A 16,146-nucleotide genomic window follows, 5' to 3' on the forward strand; every position below is an offset into this window, starting at 1 on the left:
TGCAGCCTGGAACTGAACTGCTGGTTTCGTCTGGCCAGAGGAGAACTGGCCCCCCGATTGAGCCTGGTTTCTCCCAAGGTTTTTTCTCCATTCTGTCACCAATGGAGTTTTGGTTCCTTGCCGCTGTCACCTCACGCTTGCTTAGTTGGGGACACTTAATTTCCAGCGTTATCGTCGACATGATTGCACAGATACTATTTAAACTGAACTGAGCTGGATGATGACATCACTGAATTCAATGATGAACTGCCTTTAACTGAAAATTGAGTGTCTACTATTGTCATTTTGCATTATTGACACACTATTTTACTAATTAATGCTGTACAGTTGCTTTAACACAATCTGTATTGTTAAAAGTGCTATATAAATAAAGGTGACTTGACTTGACTTGACTAAGGGCTGTCTATATGCTAATAGGGCAGAGAAATGGGCGGAACCTTTTCCCTATAGTGACGTATACATAGGGAGAAATCTGGAATTGCTAAGAAAAGACTTATTATTGATTGGTATTATAAAAAAAATGTGTGGGTGGATTTTTAACAATATAGGCTTGTTGTTTTCACACACTGCGGCTGGCCACAGAACTGTGTTCAAACACCTTATAAAAGTGATTTTTGCATAATAGGTCCCCTTTAAACCTTACTAGCTCATCTATTTTTCTCCTGCTTAAACTAAAATTATTTAAATATTTTAGTTTGTCTTGTACATTTTGTGATTAGATCAGATAACATTTTACGCTGTTATATGGTCATGTTACAAAGTGCCCTACGGGGCATTTTGTCACATTTCACTTCCATTATTTCCACAAAGAAAGAAAAAAGTATAGACTGTATACACAAGAAACAAGACCACATATTTGTGTTCGTAGGTGTGTGAAATTAATGTACACCAAAAAAAATGTAGAAACAAAAAATAAATACTCTGAAGAGTGACAAAGTTAAAAAAAGTTGTGCACTGCTCTCTCCTGATCATCAAGTGCTGGTTTTTAAAGATATACATTTAAGATTTGAAGTGCACTACAAGTGAACATTAAGTGCAGTTAAGCACACGTCTTTTTCACAGTGATATAAAGAGAAAATTATTTAAAGTGAAATTGTTGACACATTTAAGCTACCTGAATAACACATTCAGTTTAATGTCTCAGACATTTGAAGCTGACTTTATTGGTCCCTTGAGTACTAAGGCTTGCTACTGCCACAGTAACACAAAAACACACATTTAGCATGTACAACAAGATGTACAACACTTGCAATGCCTTGGCCAAGCATTCACATTTACATAATTGCCTAAAGTATGTTTCTGATGTTTCTGGCCTTAGTCACTATAATCAGTGTGAGAAAGACGATGTTTTGTTACTGATGTACCAATAAACAAGCTAATCAGCTGTAATTTTCTCATATCAAACTGATAATGTTCATTTCCTTTCCTTGACTGTCTTCCTGTGGGCCATATCTGTTGTTTTGAGCAATCTGATGCTATGCTAAATGGTTCCATAAAGAACCTTTAACATCTGAAGAATCTTTCTGTTTCACAAAAGGTTCTTTGTGGCGAAAGAAGGTTCTTCAGATTACAAAAAGGAAAGAAAGAGGTGGTTCTTTAAAGAACCTTTGACTGAATGGAACAAACAGAACTGAGCCCTAACTTACTACTTGACACACACAAGTCTGCACCTTTGCATGACTGAATTTACTAATGCTGATCCCCAGGCCACACAGATACAGACACGTCACTGTGCTGAGGTTTCATTCAATTCACAAACACATTTAACTGTGACCGTACCCTTAGTCACAACAGCTTACATTAAGCATTTGACACGTACTGGCAAAGTCAAAACTGCATGATTTTATATGTGACTTTCAGAACGGCATGTGATCTGCACACTACACCTTACATAGCTGGTTAACAATGCAGATAAAAACATGAGAGGTCGATACATTCTTTAATCTAAGAAAAATCTATTTGCCCGACAGAATGTATGACCAAAGTGCAGTCATGGCATTGAGTTTCATATGAACCTTATTATTACAAAACTTAATATGAAACATAACACTAAAGCCCCGTTCAGACTACACGATTTTTTTGTCAGTTACGACAGTCACTGTGTCAGATTATGCGATTTTGACTCATAAAATGTTTACTGTGTGGAGACGTGCAGATTGGTCTCGTTCTGTATCGCGTATCTTCTCAGTATAAGATGCTACCCGAGCATTCATCGCATGCCATCATTAACAACGTGCGTTCTGTCATCGATAGCGCGGGACAAGACAGAAGGTGCTATGAGCGTAAACAAACAATGGCTAGCAAACAGCATCAGAAAAGCCCTGATAAAGATAAAGTCTTATCATCAGAAAAGCCCAAAAAAGAAAGAAAACCTGACAATGGACACAAATCTGGATGGCATGAAGAGAATGGTAGTCCCTCATCACAAATGCAGGAGTATTGTTGCCGTAGCTCCACGAACATTTCCTCCATTGTAAAATTACACCTAGCAAGACCGATACGTTACCATTGTCTCTCTTTCGTTTTCAGCTTGTTTGAAAGCTTGCACAAAGGCGCTTCTGTGCTCCTATTGGCCAGTGTCACAGATGTGGAACTTGTCGTGTACAACGGGGCAAAAAATTAAACATGCTACTCTTTCTGTGTTGACGTCACGAAGCATCGCAGAGGTCTCGTGCACTATGACACACTACACGAGATGAAACGATTGAATTGTGTGTCCCGACGGCCATTGTCGTTTACGAATCCCCACGACACCCTACACTGTAAAAAATGATCGTGATTTTAACAGTAAAAGACTGTACAAATGCCACAGTAAAAACCTGTTGAATTATTAACATTTAGTTTCCTTACTATATACGGTGAATAACTGTAATAGATCTAACCTTTGTTTTCGAGAAAGTAGCCTCAGAGTCAACACTCATAGACTGTGTCTGAAATCACACCCTACACCCTCATTCACTAGTCCCTACTTTAGTTCACTATATAGAGTCCACCTGACAGAGGGAATGAAAACTAATGAGTGAATTCAACCAATGATGAACAGCTGCTGTTAACAAGCAGAATCACTGAAGAAAAGAGAAACAAGACAACTGACTTCAGCCACAGCCTTAGACGAAATTAACCAAAATAAAACAGCAGAGGAGGATTACACAACTCCACAAACAGCATTACCAGCTTCACTCATTACTAAGCAGACTGACTTTATTGCTGTCATATATCTACAAAAATTCTTTGAGAATTAACAGAGGATTATATTGTATTTCAAATGTTTTGTTTGGTCTCACCATTTTGGTGATCAGTTGTTGCTTTAGTTGGGCTCTTGACCCTTGACTCTTTAATGTTAGTTTTTCTCTGCTGTTCTATCTGTGTGTGTAAAGTACATTTGTTGTAACAAGAAGAACCAAGAAAGATTGTGTAGTTGTTTTGATAACTGTTAATGATGAGGAAATCATCATAACATGATCTAATTCACTGATCTCAATTAGTGTGTAATTATATGGGTGATTACCTTTTTGCTTTGTTTTATGGTACTAATGACTCTACGAGATGTTGACAGACTATTAAGAAGTTTAAAAACAGTTTATGCACAGAACCTTTAGACACACACAGACATCAAGAATCAGCACATGAATCTCAACAATGGTGACTATTATTAATAAAAATAAATAAATCATGCTGCAATGCATGCTGGGTGCCAGTACAAAACCCCCAGCATGCATTGCAGCATGAACATTTTTTTTGGATTGTCACCAATCTTGAGATTCATAGGCTGACTGTTGATGTCTGTGTGTGTTTAAGTTCTGTCATAGTTAAAAGCTTATATTTGTGCATATTGTGCTTAGGAATGTTTCACAATGATTGTGGTAGTATTATTTTGGGAAAGAAATCAATTAAATCTGTGTGTTTGTGTGTGTGTGAAAAACACACTTTTGTAATCATTAACATTTTCATAAGTAACTGTAATTTAATTACAAATTGTGTTCTCAGTAACTGTAACTGATTACGATTACATTTATTTTGTAATGAAATTACGTAATTCCGTTACATGTAACTAGTTACTCCCCAACACTGCTGAATTGCAACTTGTAATTACAATTACAAATATGTTTAAATACATGACAAAAGTTTTAATAGAAATTCATGAGTTTAGTATATTTGTCAGTTTATTTGTCAGTACACTTTTTACGTATAAAGATTTACTTAAGTCCTACTTAAGTCAGTCAAAAAGTACTCAAAAGTTCAGGCAATTGCATTTAATGCTAATTTAAATAAGAATTATGCAGCTAGCATAATTGTCTGAAAAAAATACTTTCAGTTCGCACTTACGTATATACTTTTAAAGTATATATACAGCCTTTGGTCATATGCAGGGGGTCATATTGAGTAGGAGCTTTTTGACTAAGCAACCACACAGAACATCCAAGCAACAACCAATAATTCCCTAGCAACCTCATAGCAATGCACAGAACAACTTTGCAACTGCATAGCAATGCCCTGACAACCACTCGCCCTTAAAAAATATAAAATTCTAGCAGTTGGTTGCTTCAGCAAACACACATACATTTACACACAGACGTGCATCAGGATCTTCTCAGTTACACCATTGATGAAACAAAGATGCAGTGGTGTAAGAGGCTTGAGATTTGTGTATTGAACATAGTGAATGTGTGTTTGTATGTGTGTATGCTCTGGCTATTCTCAATCCCGGCCTCAGGGGGAGAGCTGTTAGGGTGATAAGATAAGACTGTACTCAGAGCAGTCACTGTGGCTTACGTGCGAGGCTTCTGATGCAGTTCAGATAGGGTTTGGAACGGCACAACCAGGATCAACAATACCACAGACACACACACACACACACACACACACTTATATTACTCTATAGTGTCTTTGACATGAAGAATATGTGTTATGTGTTTAGTCTCAAGTGCAATAACATGCCAAATTCTTGAAATTGTTGACACTGATGTGTTGTCTTGCTTAGATGCCTTGCAAATTATATTTGCTAGTACTAGTTTAAGTGGATGTTAAGTGCATGTGAATAGTTCACTATGCTGTTTAAAAGTTATATTCTCAGTAAAGAAAAAAGAAAATCTTAGAAAATTAATACAACAACAATTATTAGTGATGGATGCTGCCAAGCTGGAAAAAAAAGACAAAATAGCACCCCAAAAATAAATAAATAAATAAATAAATGTATAAATAAATAAATAAATATTATAAAAGTTATACTCAAAACCTGGCATAATACATTTTTACGTGCCATATTTGAATGACAGGGGGCACGATTTTTAGCAATTTTTTGTCTGTTGCTCAATGATGTTGTATGCTTCAGGCTTTAGAATCTCTGTATTAAAAATATAGAGCAATAAGTCATGGATTTCTTTATGGTGCTTTTTTTTTGTATGCAGCCCTTTGCATTAACCTATTTTGTGCCTGTGTAGATTACACGCAGATGATTATCATGGGCTCTGCTTGTTTGCAACCCTACTCTAATTTGCACTACTCTTGGTAGATTGCGTTGGTCATTATGGAAACACACTGGCTGAGTCTGTGTTCTTTAATTTACGCATTGTTAATAGATCACTTTCAGAACTTGTGTAGGCTACTGCTAGCATACTTGTATATGTGTACTGTTCTTGTGAATAAACAGAGGCAGACAAAGTACTCAACTCAATTACTTGAGTGAAAATACAGATACTGCTGGTCAAATATTACTCCATTACAAGTAAAAGTTGTAAAAACTTTTAAAGTAGTGCTTGCTTTTAAAAGTGCTTAAGTACCAAAAGTAAATTTCCTTTTTTATGTCAATGCACTGATTTATTGTTGTACGTAATACTTGCAATACTTCTGAAGCAACTTAGAATTCATTACACCTACTGAATACACTGACTGGCTTGTAGTATCTTTGGAATAAAGAGCTTTTAGAATGTTAAAAACCTATGGGGGAAAAAAATTAACACCCCTACCCACCCCCACGAAAGCAGTATGGTAGTGATCTCACATAGCTCTGACAGTGTGTGCACACATCTATGTGTAGCCATTCATCCACATTTGAACAGAGTGGACAGTGAAATCCTTTAAATACAGAGTGATAAGGAAGAAAAAAAATCAAACCTGCTTTAAAACCCAGCAACACAACTGTAGCTTTTCAACTTTACAACAGCAACACTGCTTTAACAAAAAAGCAAAACAGCAAGACTTATTTGACATCAAAACCAACATTTAAAAAATGCTGTCTAATCACTCTCGCGGTACTTTGATGTCACACACAGAACGGTCTGTGCAGTGCAGCTTCAAGTCCAACACCTATTGTGTTTTATTAGGAGATGCACAACAGTTCTTCTGTGGCTTTATAGGTAATATTTTCACGTACACAATTTAGCAAAATCAGACAATATTGTGTCTAATATGCCACAATATTAACTTCTTATTATTGAATGAATTGTTGTAAATAAATATCACATTTGCAACTGGTCAGTGTTCAAAAAATGATGGGAAATCACTTCATGTAGAAAAAAAATCACCCACTGACTTTCAAAGCTGCTACATAGTAACGACTTTCTACTTTGAGGACCTTGATAGAAATGTAGTGGAGTGAAAAGTCAACTATTTGCCTTTCAAATGTAGTGAAGTTAAAGTCAAAAGTTCCCAGAAAAAATAATACTCAAGTAAAGTACAGATACTCAAAAAGTGTACTTAAGTACAATACTCAAGTAAATGTACTTAGTTATTGTCCCCCTCTGGGAATAAATTGGCCCACTTTTAGTTCATAAAAGAATACTTTGATACTATAAACGGAGTGTCTATTTACACTAAGTGCAAATAGCCCACCTTGTTGGCAGAGGCTATATACACTAGCTCCACCCACAAACGTGTGATAGGGATGGTCAACACTATAACAGACAGCATACAATCATCAGCTTCACTGGCGTAGATGGTAAAGCATGATCTCTGGTCTTTTTGACACGATCGACCCGGGTTCGAATCCGCCTTTTACCTAACTTGTTTTTCTACCTTTTCAAATCTCATATCACATCAGAAAGGCATTTATTTTCAATAAAAATGAAGGAAATAATCAAAAAGTTGAAAATAAAGTATCGGGTAGAGTTAAAATATGTGTAGGGAGGGCTTTATTGTCCCAATAAGGTGGCATCCATTTAATAATTTAAATTAAATTTATAATTTACACTCAATACGTTAGTACTGCATACTGTTTTATAATGTACTATAATACTGAGGTGCAGATAATTGCCACTATTTGCAATAAGTAGTATAAATAACAGAAAATCCTGCTATTTTAACATAGTGTAAATAAAAATCTATCGCTATCTGCGCTTAGTGTAAATAGCATATTGTTAAAAAATACTGCTATTTTCACTTAGTGTAAATAGAATCCATTGCTATTTGCACTTAGTGTAAATAGCATCTATCACTATTTGCACTTAGTGTAAATAGCATCTATTGCTATTTGCACTTAGTGTAAATAGCCTCTGTTCGCTAAGAAAATATGCTATTTTCACTTAGTGTAAATAGCATCTATTGCTATTTGCATTTAGTGTAAATAGCCTCTATTCGCTAAGAAAATATGTTATTTTCACTTAGTGTAAATAGCATCTAATTGCTATTTACACTTAGTGTAAATAGCATCTATTGCTATTTGCACTTAGTGTAAATAGCCTCTATCGCTATTTACACTTAGTGCAAATAGCCGCTGCCTACACTCTAAAAAAAAAGGTTCTTCAGCGGTTCTTTGGAGTATATATATACCACTATATATACTATATAGCACCACTACCATAAAACCTGTAAGCCCCTGTATAGTTCTTTTTTGTTTTTTTGTTTTATTCAACTTACCGTTTTGGTGAATAGTATTTGCTTTAGTTGCCTCTTGACCCTTGACTTAAATTTTAATTTAAAATAAGTGTCTTTTTGGTTGTTGTAGGTTTAGTATATTTACAAAAACTATTCACTAAAACTTACCGTTTTGGTGAATAGTATTTGCTTTAGTTGCCTCTTGACCCTTGATTTTAATTTTAATTTAAAATAAGTTTGTTTTTGGCTGTTACAATAGTGTTTATAAGCACATATGTGATGGCAAGGAACTTGTGGTAAAATTGTTTAATGTGTCTGATGCGTTAGCAATTTTAATGTGATTTTATCAAAATTTGTAGCTCATGTCTGTTTTATATTATTGCAATTCTACAATACTACGTGACAATGTGAGACAATTGTATAAACCACTTTTTGAATTATGGGTTATAAAGAGGTTTCAGTTCTGTCACTCATAGACATGAAGAATCAGCATATGAATCTCAGCGATGGTGACAAAATATTCTGATAATTTTGATATGATTTTTGAACATCACAAAACAGGGCAGTTAAAAAGTCACAACAAAAATAAAAGCAAATAGTAAGAATAGAAGAAAATACTAAGACAATGCAACTGCATAATTTATTCATGTCGCAGTGCATGCTGGGAGCCATGGATGAGTTATGATTGGTGCACCATTGTTGAGAAAAAGTGTTACATGGCACCATTTGACAAAGGTGCTATATTGCACTTGTAAAAATTGCTGCGTGTACTGCGTTAGACTAACCGAGACTTGTCATTTGCACTTATATATTGGTGCGCTTTTGTTAGTTTTGACTGCTTTTATTGTCCTCATTTGTAAGTCGCTTTGGATAAAAGCGTCTGCTAAATGACTAAATGTAAATGTAAAAATAGATGCTAAATAGCACTAAAAGTGGTTATCCTATGATTACAAGCCAAAGAACCGCTTTTAGTGCTATATAGCACAATTTTTTTAAAGAAATGTAACAATAGTAAACTTTGAGTAAGGAAACTAGTTTCTAACTTTTTCTTTATTATTGCAACTATTGCAAGTGAAATTATAGGTATACTGTTTACTAGTTATTATACTTCTAACTCATTTATTTAGTTTATGGAAGTACATTTTGAATAATACTTTCTGGAAACTACCAGTTTAACAGACCATATAAATATAAAACTAGTAGTTTACTGAGACTACTTTCATGAACTAAAAATTCGGTTTAACACAATATAATAAACTAACAGTATACCAAAAGTTCACTTATTGTATAGTTGCTATACTAAAGAAAACACTTAGATGTAAACTAGCTGTGTACCTAAATGTTACTTCTGTTGCACTTAATTGATACTTTAATAAACTAAAAGTGATGACAATTTAGTCCCAAGAAGTATTGGAAGAGTACACATAAAAATATACTGCTATACATTGATATTAGTATATTTACTACATAAAGTATACTTGACAAATATACTTGAACTGAACTCTTTTAGTTTACTTAGTTTACTTAAAATTAACTAAAATAAAATTATGTATACATTTTTGTATGGGCTTTTATACAACGAATACTGCTAGCAATAGTGACTGTGTCAGAACAGTCAAAAAGCCTGATAGAAAAAAACACAACGCTTCAAATCAGGAAACAAGCCTTCAAGGCAAGCTTCGTTTTGGGTTAGCATGCCTGAGTCAATTTTGAGAGCAGTTCCTGTCACATGTGCTGTCGAAATGGGGTCAGGGGTGATGGGGGAAACCTAATCTTGCAGCCTTGAGGATTCTATCAATAAATTCTGCAGATTCCTGCTTTGCTTGTTCAGCTGTTCTGTTTCACCATGAGTACATGTCAATAAGCATGCTAATCTCCAATTTAAAGACAGAGGAAAATAAAAACACCAAGATTTGAGAACAGTTACAATGGCTGAGCTATTTTCTTGATAATTGCTGTGCTTCACAGCATCTCTTGTAATGTGGTGCTCACATGTTGAAAGGCCAGGAGGTCACTCACAAATATACACTAGCCTCTTTGTTTTGTTATGACCTTTTCCTTCTTTGCAGTCTCGTGTTCTAGGGATACAACATGAAAAATTATCAAAAAAAAAAAAAAAAGGACAGAAAACCATATAAAACCATAATACTTAATACATAATCCTTAAAATCCAACACTCATGTTTGCATACATTCAAATAATGGAGAATCAAGATACCTCGTACATTCACTGAATATTGATATGAATTTGTTCCCTGACACAAGCTATTGTACGACTTCAGAAGACTATGAGGAATATAATGCAAAAGTATATATAATATGTATTTATATTTACGTTTATTCGTTTTGCAGATTTTTTATTCAAAGCAACTTGTAAATGAGGAATACGGCAAGCGATTCATCATAGTCAGGCAGTAAACAAGAGAAGTGCTAGTGATACAAAGTTTCAGACATCATTTAGAATTAAAGTATAGTGAAAGCATAGAGGAAGATTTTTTTTTTTTTCTGACGGAATAGATGTATATTTAATATTGTCAGGGATTTTCTGTCCCAGATTGGGTTAGGTAGATAATTCCACCAACAAGAAACAGCGAACAAAAATGTTCTGGTTGATTGATTTTGTGCCCGTCTAATGGTACCATGAGGCATCACTCATTTACTGGCGTAAGCCTTCTGAAGGGGAAGTACTCATAAGGCTGAGTGGTACGTAGATGGGTGCGGAGACTGCAGCTGTTCTATATGCAAACATCAGTATCTTAACCTTGTGCAATTCAAACCTGCATGATCGTGGTGTCCTTGCAGTGTGGTCTTTGAAGGTCAGCTTATTGTCAAAGATTGCCCCAAAACCTCTGACCAAACTTGATGAGATTTTTGTTGATATATATCTTTAGAATGTTTAAGCTGTATAAACTGAATCCACAAACACATCCCACATCCTCATAATTCTATTTTATATATATACATACATATGCAGACATACATTCATATAATTACTCTTTTTGGTTGCCCTCATCCTCACTGTACGGGGAAAAACAGCATAAACATTCCAAAGTCTAATATTGGGTTGACTAAATGACAGAAATTAAATTTTGGAGTGAACTTTTCCTTTAAATGGAAGATAAACATTTTTATCAATTATTACAAAATCCAGATAGAACAGAATCTAACAGACTGACTAAACAGACTAAATAATATGTGGTCTTAATCTAGTTAAAACTGTATTCAGTTCTCTGACCATGCACCCCTCCCTCTCACAACATGAGGAAATGAACCAGTCAAAGGTGCAGAAAAAGTAAACAAGCCTGTGTTGAAGTTTTTGAAGCTTTGAAGTGGAGCTTGCGGTGGCGTGCTGGGTTTCGGATGCTGTGTTTGTGCAGGGCTGAGCAGTGGTGGGGAAAAAATTGGTGTGTAACGCTTGTTTGAAGTTAGGAGATCTAATCCGGTATTTATCAAAAGCACACCAACTCCATCCTCAGTGCCAGAATGACAAGCTGCTGAGAAGAAAACGCATGAAAAAGCAAATGAAACTAATATACATCAATGCAAATATACATATGGGTGGGTCTCAGAACAGCTGTCAGGAACATATTTTAAAATTAAGCTTGTTTTGCAAACATTATTTTCATTTCAATTGACATATTTAAGTAAACTTTATTTTATTACCAAAAAAATATTTAAAATTGGATGGATTACAGTGTGATTTTTCACATCATGTAAATAAACCTTGGAGATGAAATTTGAATAATTTGCATGAAAACAATGTTACAAATCAAAAGTAAAATCTTACTTAAAATCTGCCTTACAAAATTTGTCTTATGCCGAACATTTTTAATTTATATATATATTTTTTTTTTTTGATTGATTGATTGATTGATTGATTGATTTGGTAAAAAAAAAAGTAATCTGAACAATGTTTTTATGAAATTCACCTACATGCGTGCCTAAACAAGATGAGCTTAAGGAAGTGAAAATAAAAGAGATTTCAGTTTGATACTTGGGAACTAACTAACTAACTAACTCATTGAGGATGTTTTCCATATTTAGCTCTTTGCTTTAGCTAATCACCTAAAGATTTATTTAAAATGCATTCAAACAGTGGGCAATTTTCTTGCCAAAATGTTTAATTGTCTAATACAATCTTAAATACAAAATGTAATCTTAATTAGTAATTGGTGGACCAACTAGGTTCAGGGACTCTAGACTATATGTAACTTTTTGACCTTTTTGGAAATTGTGCCAATAATATGTTGGTAATATGTAGGATGAGTTTGTTTAGTCAAGGATGTAACAAAGTATTAAAATATCAGTGTAACCAAATATAATATTAAGAGAATCTATAATTGAAAAACCCAAAGTAATTCACCACTGTTCTGAATTTTGTGGAGCAAACATGCATAGTAAGTGACATAGAATGTGATCATGTTCAAAGCTGTTGAAGCCAAAACACTAAGACTAATGTGCTTTGCATGACTAAGTGCGAGCAGTTGTATTTGAAGTGGGTAAGAGTGAAGTCGGTACTTCTCATTAGACCTTTTTTCCCCTGATGGTCTTTTTCATTTCCTCCTTTCTTTGTTTTTCACGTGCTAAAATACATTAACTGAGGATGGCATGGCAACACAATGGGTGTGGGTGATCTGATGTATCAGTTGTGCCAATAGCTTAAGAGCTCTGGATCTCCCTTTACAGATATAGCAACACCTTTATGCAGGCTTTTACAGGCATGTTTAGAATCGAGAATTTTGGTCAGGATTGTGTGTGTTAACGGTTCCTGCCAAATCTAGTGCCGTGCTGTCCTGTCACAAATTATGTGGTTACAAAGATATTTCTCAACCTCATTTACCCCAAACCTCACTTTAGTTTGGCCTGCAGCAGATTACATATTTATAACAACGCAGAAAAAAATAATTTTGAAAAAGCACAGTTGGTTCTAGAATGTGTCACTTCACAATTCACTTGTATCAAAGTGAATAAAGTACATCTGATTCACTATTCCGTTAATGACACTTTGAGTGGTTAAAACAATCTTCTTACAATGCATTTAGTCAAGGGACTGTTCTTTGTCAATATTAGACAAATAAAATAGCTAACAACACAGAGAGAACTTCATCTTTTATATCAATGTGGCAGTACATTTAAGGGGGCATATAGATAGTATCAGTTTAAACAGTACCTGCTGAATATTTAAATATGACATTTAAACTTTGCAACTGCAATATTGCAGACTATATTGTACTTTTTTAATGGACATTACACAGGGAGAAGAACTGATAATAATCTGTTGTAAATAAACACCTCTACCTACAATTGTATAACTTCATTATCAAGTGAAGTTTGTAACAGAAAAAAACTGTGCATTATTACAGTGTCAATGTCAGTGCAAAGATAATATACAGTATTATATAAGTGCCAACAAAAGTTTTCAGCTTGTTAATAGTATGGCACTTCAGGCAGTCAATATGTTTACATGTGGCATTGCATAAAATGGTATCATTCTATTTTGTGTGTGGGTTTCATTAAATAGTGGTTATGTATGTTATTTTCACATTCACTTACCATTCTGGAAATGTAAGTACATTCACATATAGTTAGAGGTTCTGGTCTAGTTTAATCAAGTTCCAGTTGATTTACAGTATATTTGTATTATTCTTACTCCACAGTTAAGTATTCCAAATGTTTGGATATAATTCCACTGAGAACAAGTGTGCCCCCCAGTACAGGGCTGAAGGATGACTTTAAGAGGGAGGTAAATCCCTCTAAAAGGACGTAGTTTACTTACTGCCCTGAGAGATATTAACAAACCAAATTAGGGCATATTTGCATGTTTATGCCACATTTCATTCACTGCAGAGTGCTTTTTGTGCATTCAGTTTCTTTACATCCATTTGTCCAATACTTGTCCTTATACATTAGACTCATTGTGGAACATCTTGTTCTTTATGGACCTCAGGCTGAACTGAAGAGAAGAGCTCGTCTCTGACTGCAAAGCCTCAGAGAACTTGACATCAAAGGAACGGTTCATCTGAGATTTCCTCTTAATGGAGTTTTGTATTGTCTCTGAGGTGAAATAGTAGACGATGGGGTCAAAACAGCAGTTGGACACAGCAATACACAAAGCGATCGGATAGATTGTCCGAACCACTGATTCTACTGCGCAGCCCTCCAAGACTTTTGTCCGCACCAGTGAGTAGAAAACCAGGTTGACGTTGTAGGGGATGAAACAAAAGCAGAAGATGGAGAGGTGGACGATAATCATCCTCAAGATCTTTTTCTTGTTCAGCTTCCCTCCCCGACTAACAGTCTGTGGCCTCCTCAAAGTTTGGAGCACCATAGCGGAGCAAACCACGTTCAGTATCAAAGGGATAAGGAACCCCACTGTTTCTATGAAAATCACCACCTTTGAGAGATGACTCTTCCACTGATTTGAGGAGAAGTTCTCAAAGCAGGCTATCGTGTTGTTATTTTGCTTGTTAGTACTGTTCAGCATGAATCCTGTCGGAAGACTTCCAGAAAGCACCAGAACCCAAACAGCAGCACATACAATTTTGGCATTGCGTTTGGTCCGGAGACCCCTTGAACGGAAGGGGTGTACGATGGCGAGGAAGCGGTCCACGCTGATGCATGTTAGAAACAGGATGCTCCCATACATGTTGGTGTAAAAGAGTGAGACAGAGAGCTGGCAGAGCAGGCTGCCGAATGGCCAGTTCTGCTGGATGAAGTAAAACACCCTCAAAGGGAGTGTGAGCACAAATAATAAGTCAGAAACCACAAGATTCATCATATATGTGGTGGTCTCATTCCGCAGTTTCAGTGAACAAGTAAAAATGTACATGGCGGCAACATTGGTGATGAGTCCCACCATGAAGACAATGCTAAACACTATGCTGTAGAGTGGATATTTGAAGTTGTCATTCTTTGGGCAGTGGGTGTTGTTGTGTAGCTGCAGAGAGGAATTTTTGTTGCTGGCACTGCCAGCCCATATCTGGGTCAAAGCCTCCATCTGAACAGTGGTGTTGTACATCTCAATAAGAAACAAAGGAGCACTATGGGGTGGTAGTTAGGCAAGACTACACAATAAAATGATTTTCCTCAATCCACAATTCAACAGGGCAAAACAAAGCATGTGAAGCAGACAGATTGCTTCCAACCACAAGATGGACTTTCCTTCAAGGGCACATAGATCTCTTTTTTCTGTTGGCAGTTCAAAACTGAAGCGATCAAACACTCCTCTGTGGCATTCTTCAACAAAGCCTCATGTTGAAGGCATTTCACCCCAGAGACTGGAGCCAGACCCCGACTACCTCTTCCCCTCCCCCTTCCTCCTGTCCTTTACCTAGCCACCCCACAAGATTGTTGCCCCAAGCTTAGAAGCGACACACTCCAAAGTTTCAATTCACAGTCCTTTCCTCTGGTTCGACTTTAGAAATAACATCCAAAAGCAGTCAAAAGGAGTAGTTCTGTTAGAATCCACTCCTAGTATATCCCATTGAGGAAAAACAAATGTCTTTGTCCAAAATACTCATTAAAGCAATCCCAAATTCTTCCCCGACAAGTCTTGAAGTATCCTTTAAATTAGCCTTCTTTGTTCTCAGTCCCACAGATTGTCCAGTGATTGTAGAGCACCTGTAGACAGCATGCAGCTCTCTCTGAGTGTGACAGTGCAAAAGCAAGTCAGACTTGCTTCATCCAAGGGTCTGTTTCCCCCTTCCTTGCTGCTCTGTCTTGTTGTCTCCGTCAGCAGGGGCATTCTGTGCTGTGAGCATTGAAGAGGCGAGAGAGGCAGCTGTGCTGTGGAGGACTTTACAAGCCGGTTTTATCAGCATATTTGACTAACCATGGCTCCTCCTACCTCCTGGATAGATCCCTCCCCCTCTGACAGAGAAGCCAGACAGCAAGAAATTATTATACAGTGTACAAGGCGCAAACTGTTCTTTGTTTGTCTGTCAGTCTCTTTCAACAGCTTTGAATTTGTTATTGTATTATTTAATATAAAACCTTACCCAAAAGAAAATGATATCAGGAGGCTTTAAAAGTACAAGAGGCTTACTGGAGTTCTTAATTGTGTTTCTTGTAAGTATCAACTGTTTTGTTGAAATTAAGATACAGTAGTTTAGATAGTTCAGTTAGAGGAGCTTTGGGAGAATTTTGGTTAAAATGTTTTAGTTAAAATTTAAATCTCAGTTTTGTACAGACATTGGCATCTTGGCAAAGAGTTATTAGTTCTTCTTAGGAGATACTGTACATTTGAGATTACTAGAGAGTTTTTCCATGTCACAGTTTGCCTTTAGAATGGTCCAGTTAGCCCCTGATGGTAGATGTGGTAATTACACCATCTGAG

At 36.0% G+C, this 16,146-nt stretch overlaps 1 protein-coding gene across 2 annotated transcripts; it reads right to left on the reverse strand.

Annotated features, from left to right (window-relative positions):
• Nucleotides 1-10,009: 10,009 nt before the first annotated feature.
• Nucleotides 10,010-15,599, reverse strand: LOC107701423 (lysophosphatidic acid receptor 6-like). 2 transcript variants are annotated; one of them, XM_016503435.1, is made up of 2 exons: nucleotides 13,365-15,599; nucleotides 10,010-11,302 (listed from the first exon to the last, which is right to left on the reverse strand). In XM_016503435.1, the coding sequence occupies exon 1, from the start codon at nucleotides 14,827-14,829 to the stop codon at nucleotides 13,711-13,713; it is 1,119 nt and encodes a 372-aa protein (XP_016358921.1). In that variant the 5' UTR covers nucleotides 14,830-15,599; the 3' UTR covers nucleotides 10,010-11,302; nucleotides 13,365-13,710. The 2 variants fall into 2 exon arrangements, with proteins under 2 accessions (XP_016358921.1, XP_016358914.1); XM_016503428.1 differs by having other exon boundaries at nucleotides 10,010-11,305.
• Between the last annotated feature and the right edge of the window lie 547 nt (nucleotides 15,600-16,146).

The sequence above is a fragment of the Sinocyclocheilus anshuiensis genome, unplaced genomic scaffold, assembly GCF_001515605.1.
Source record: "Sinocyclocheilus anshuiensis isolate Anshui unplaced genomic scaffold, SAMN03320099.WGS_v1.1 scaffold1897, whole genome shotgun sequence".
Classification (NCBI taxonomy): domain Eukaryota; kingdom Metazoa; phylum Chordata; class Actinopteri; order Cypriniformes; family Cyprinidae; genus Sinocyclocheilus; species Sinocyclocheilus anshuiensis.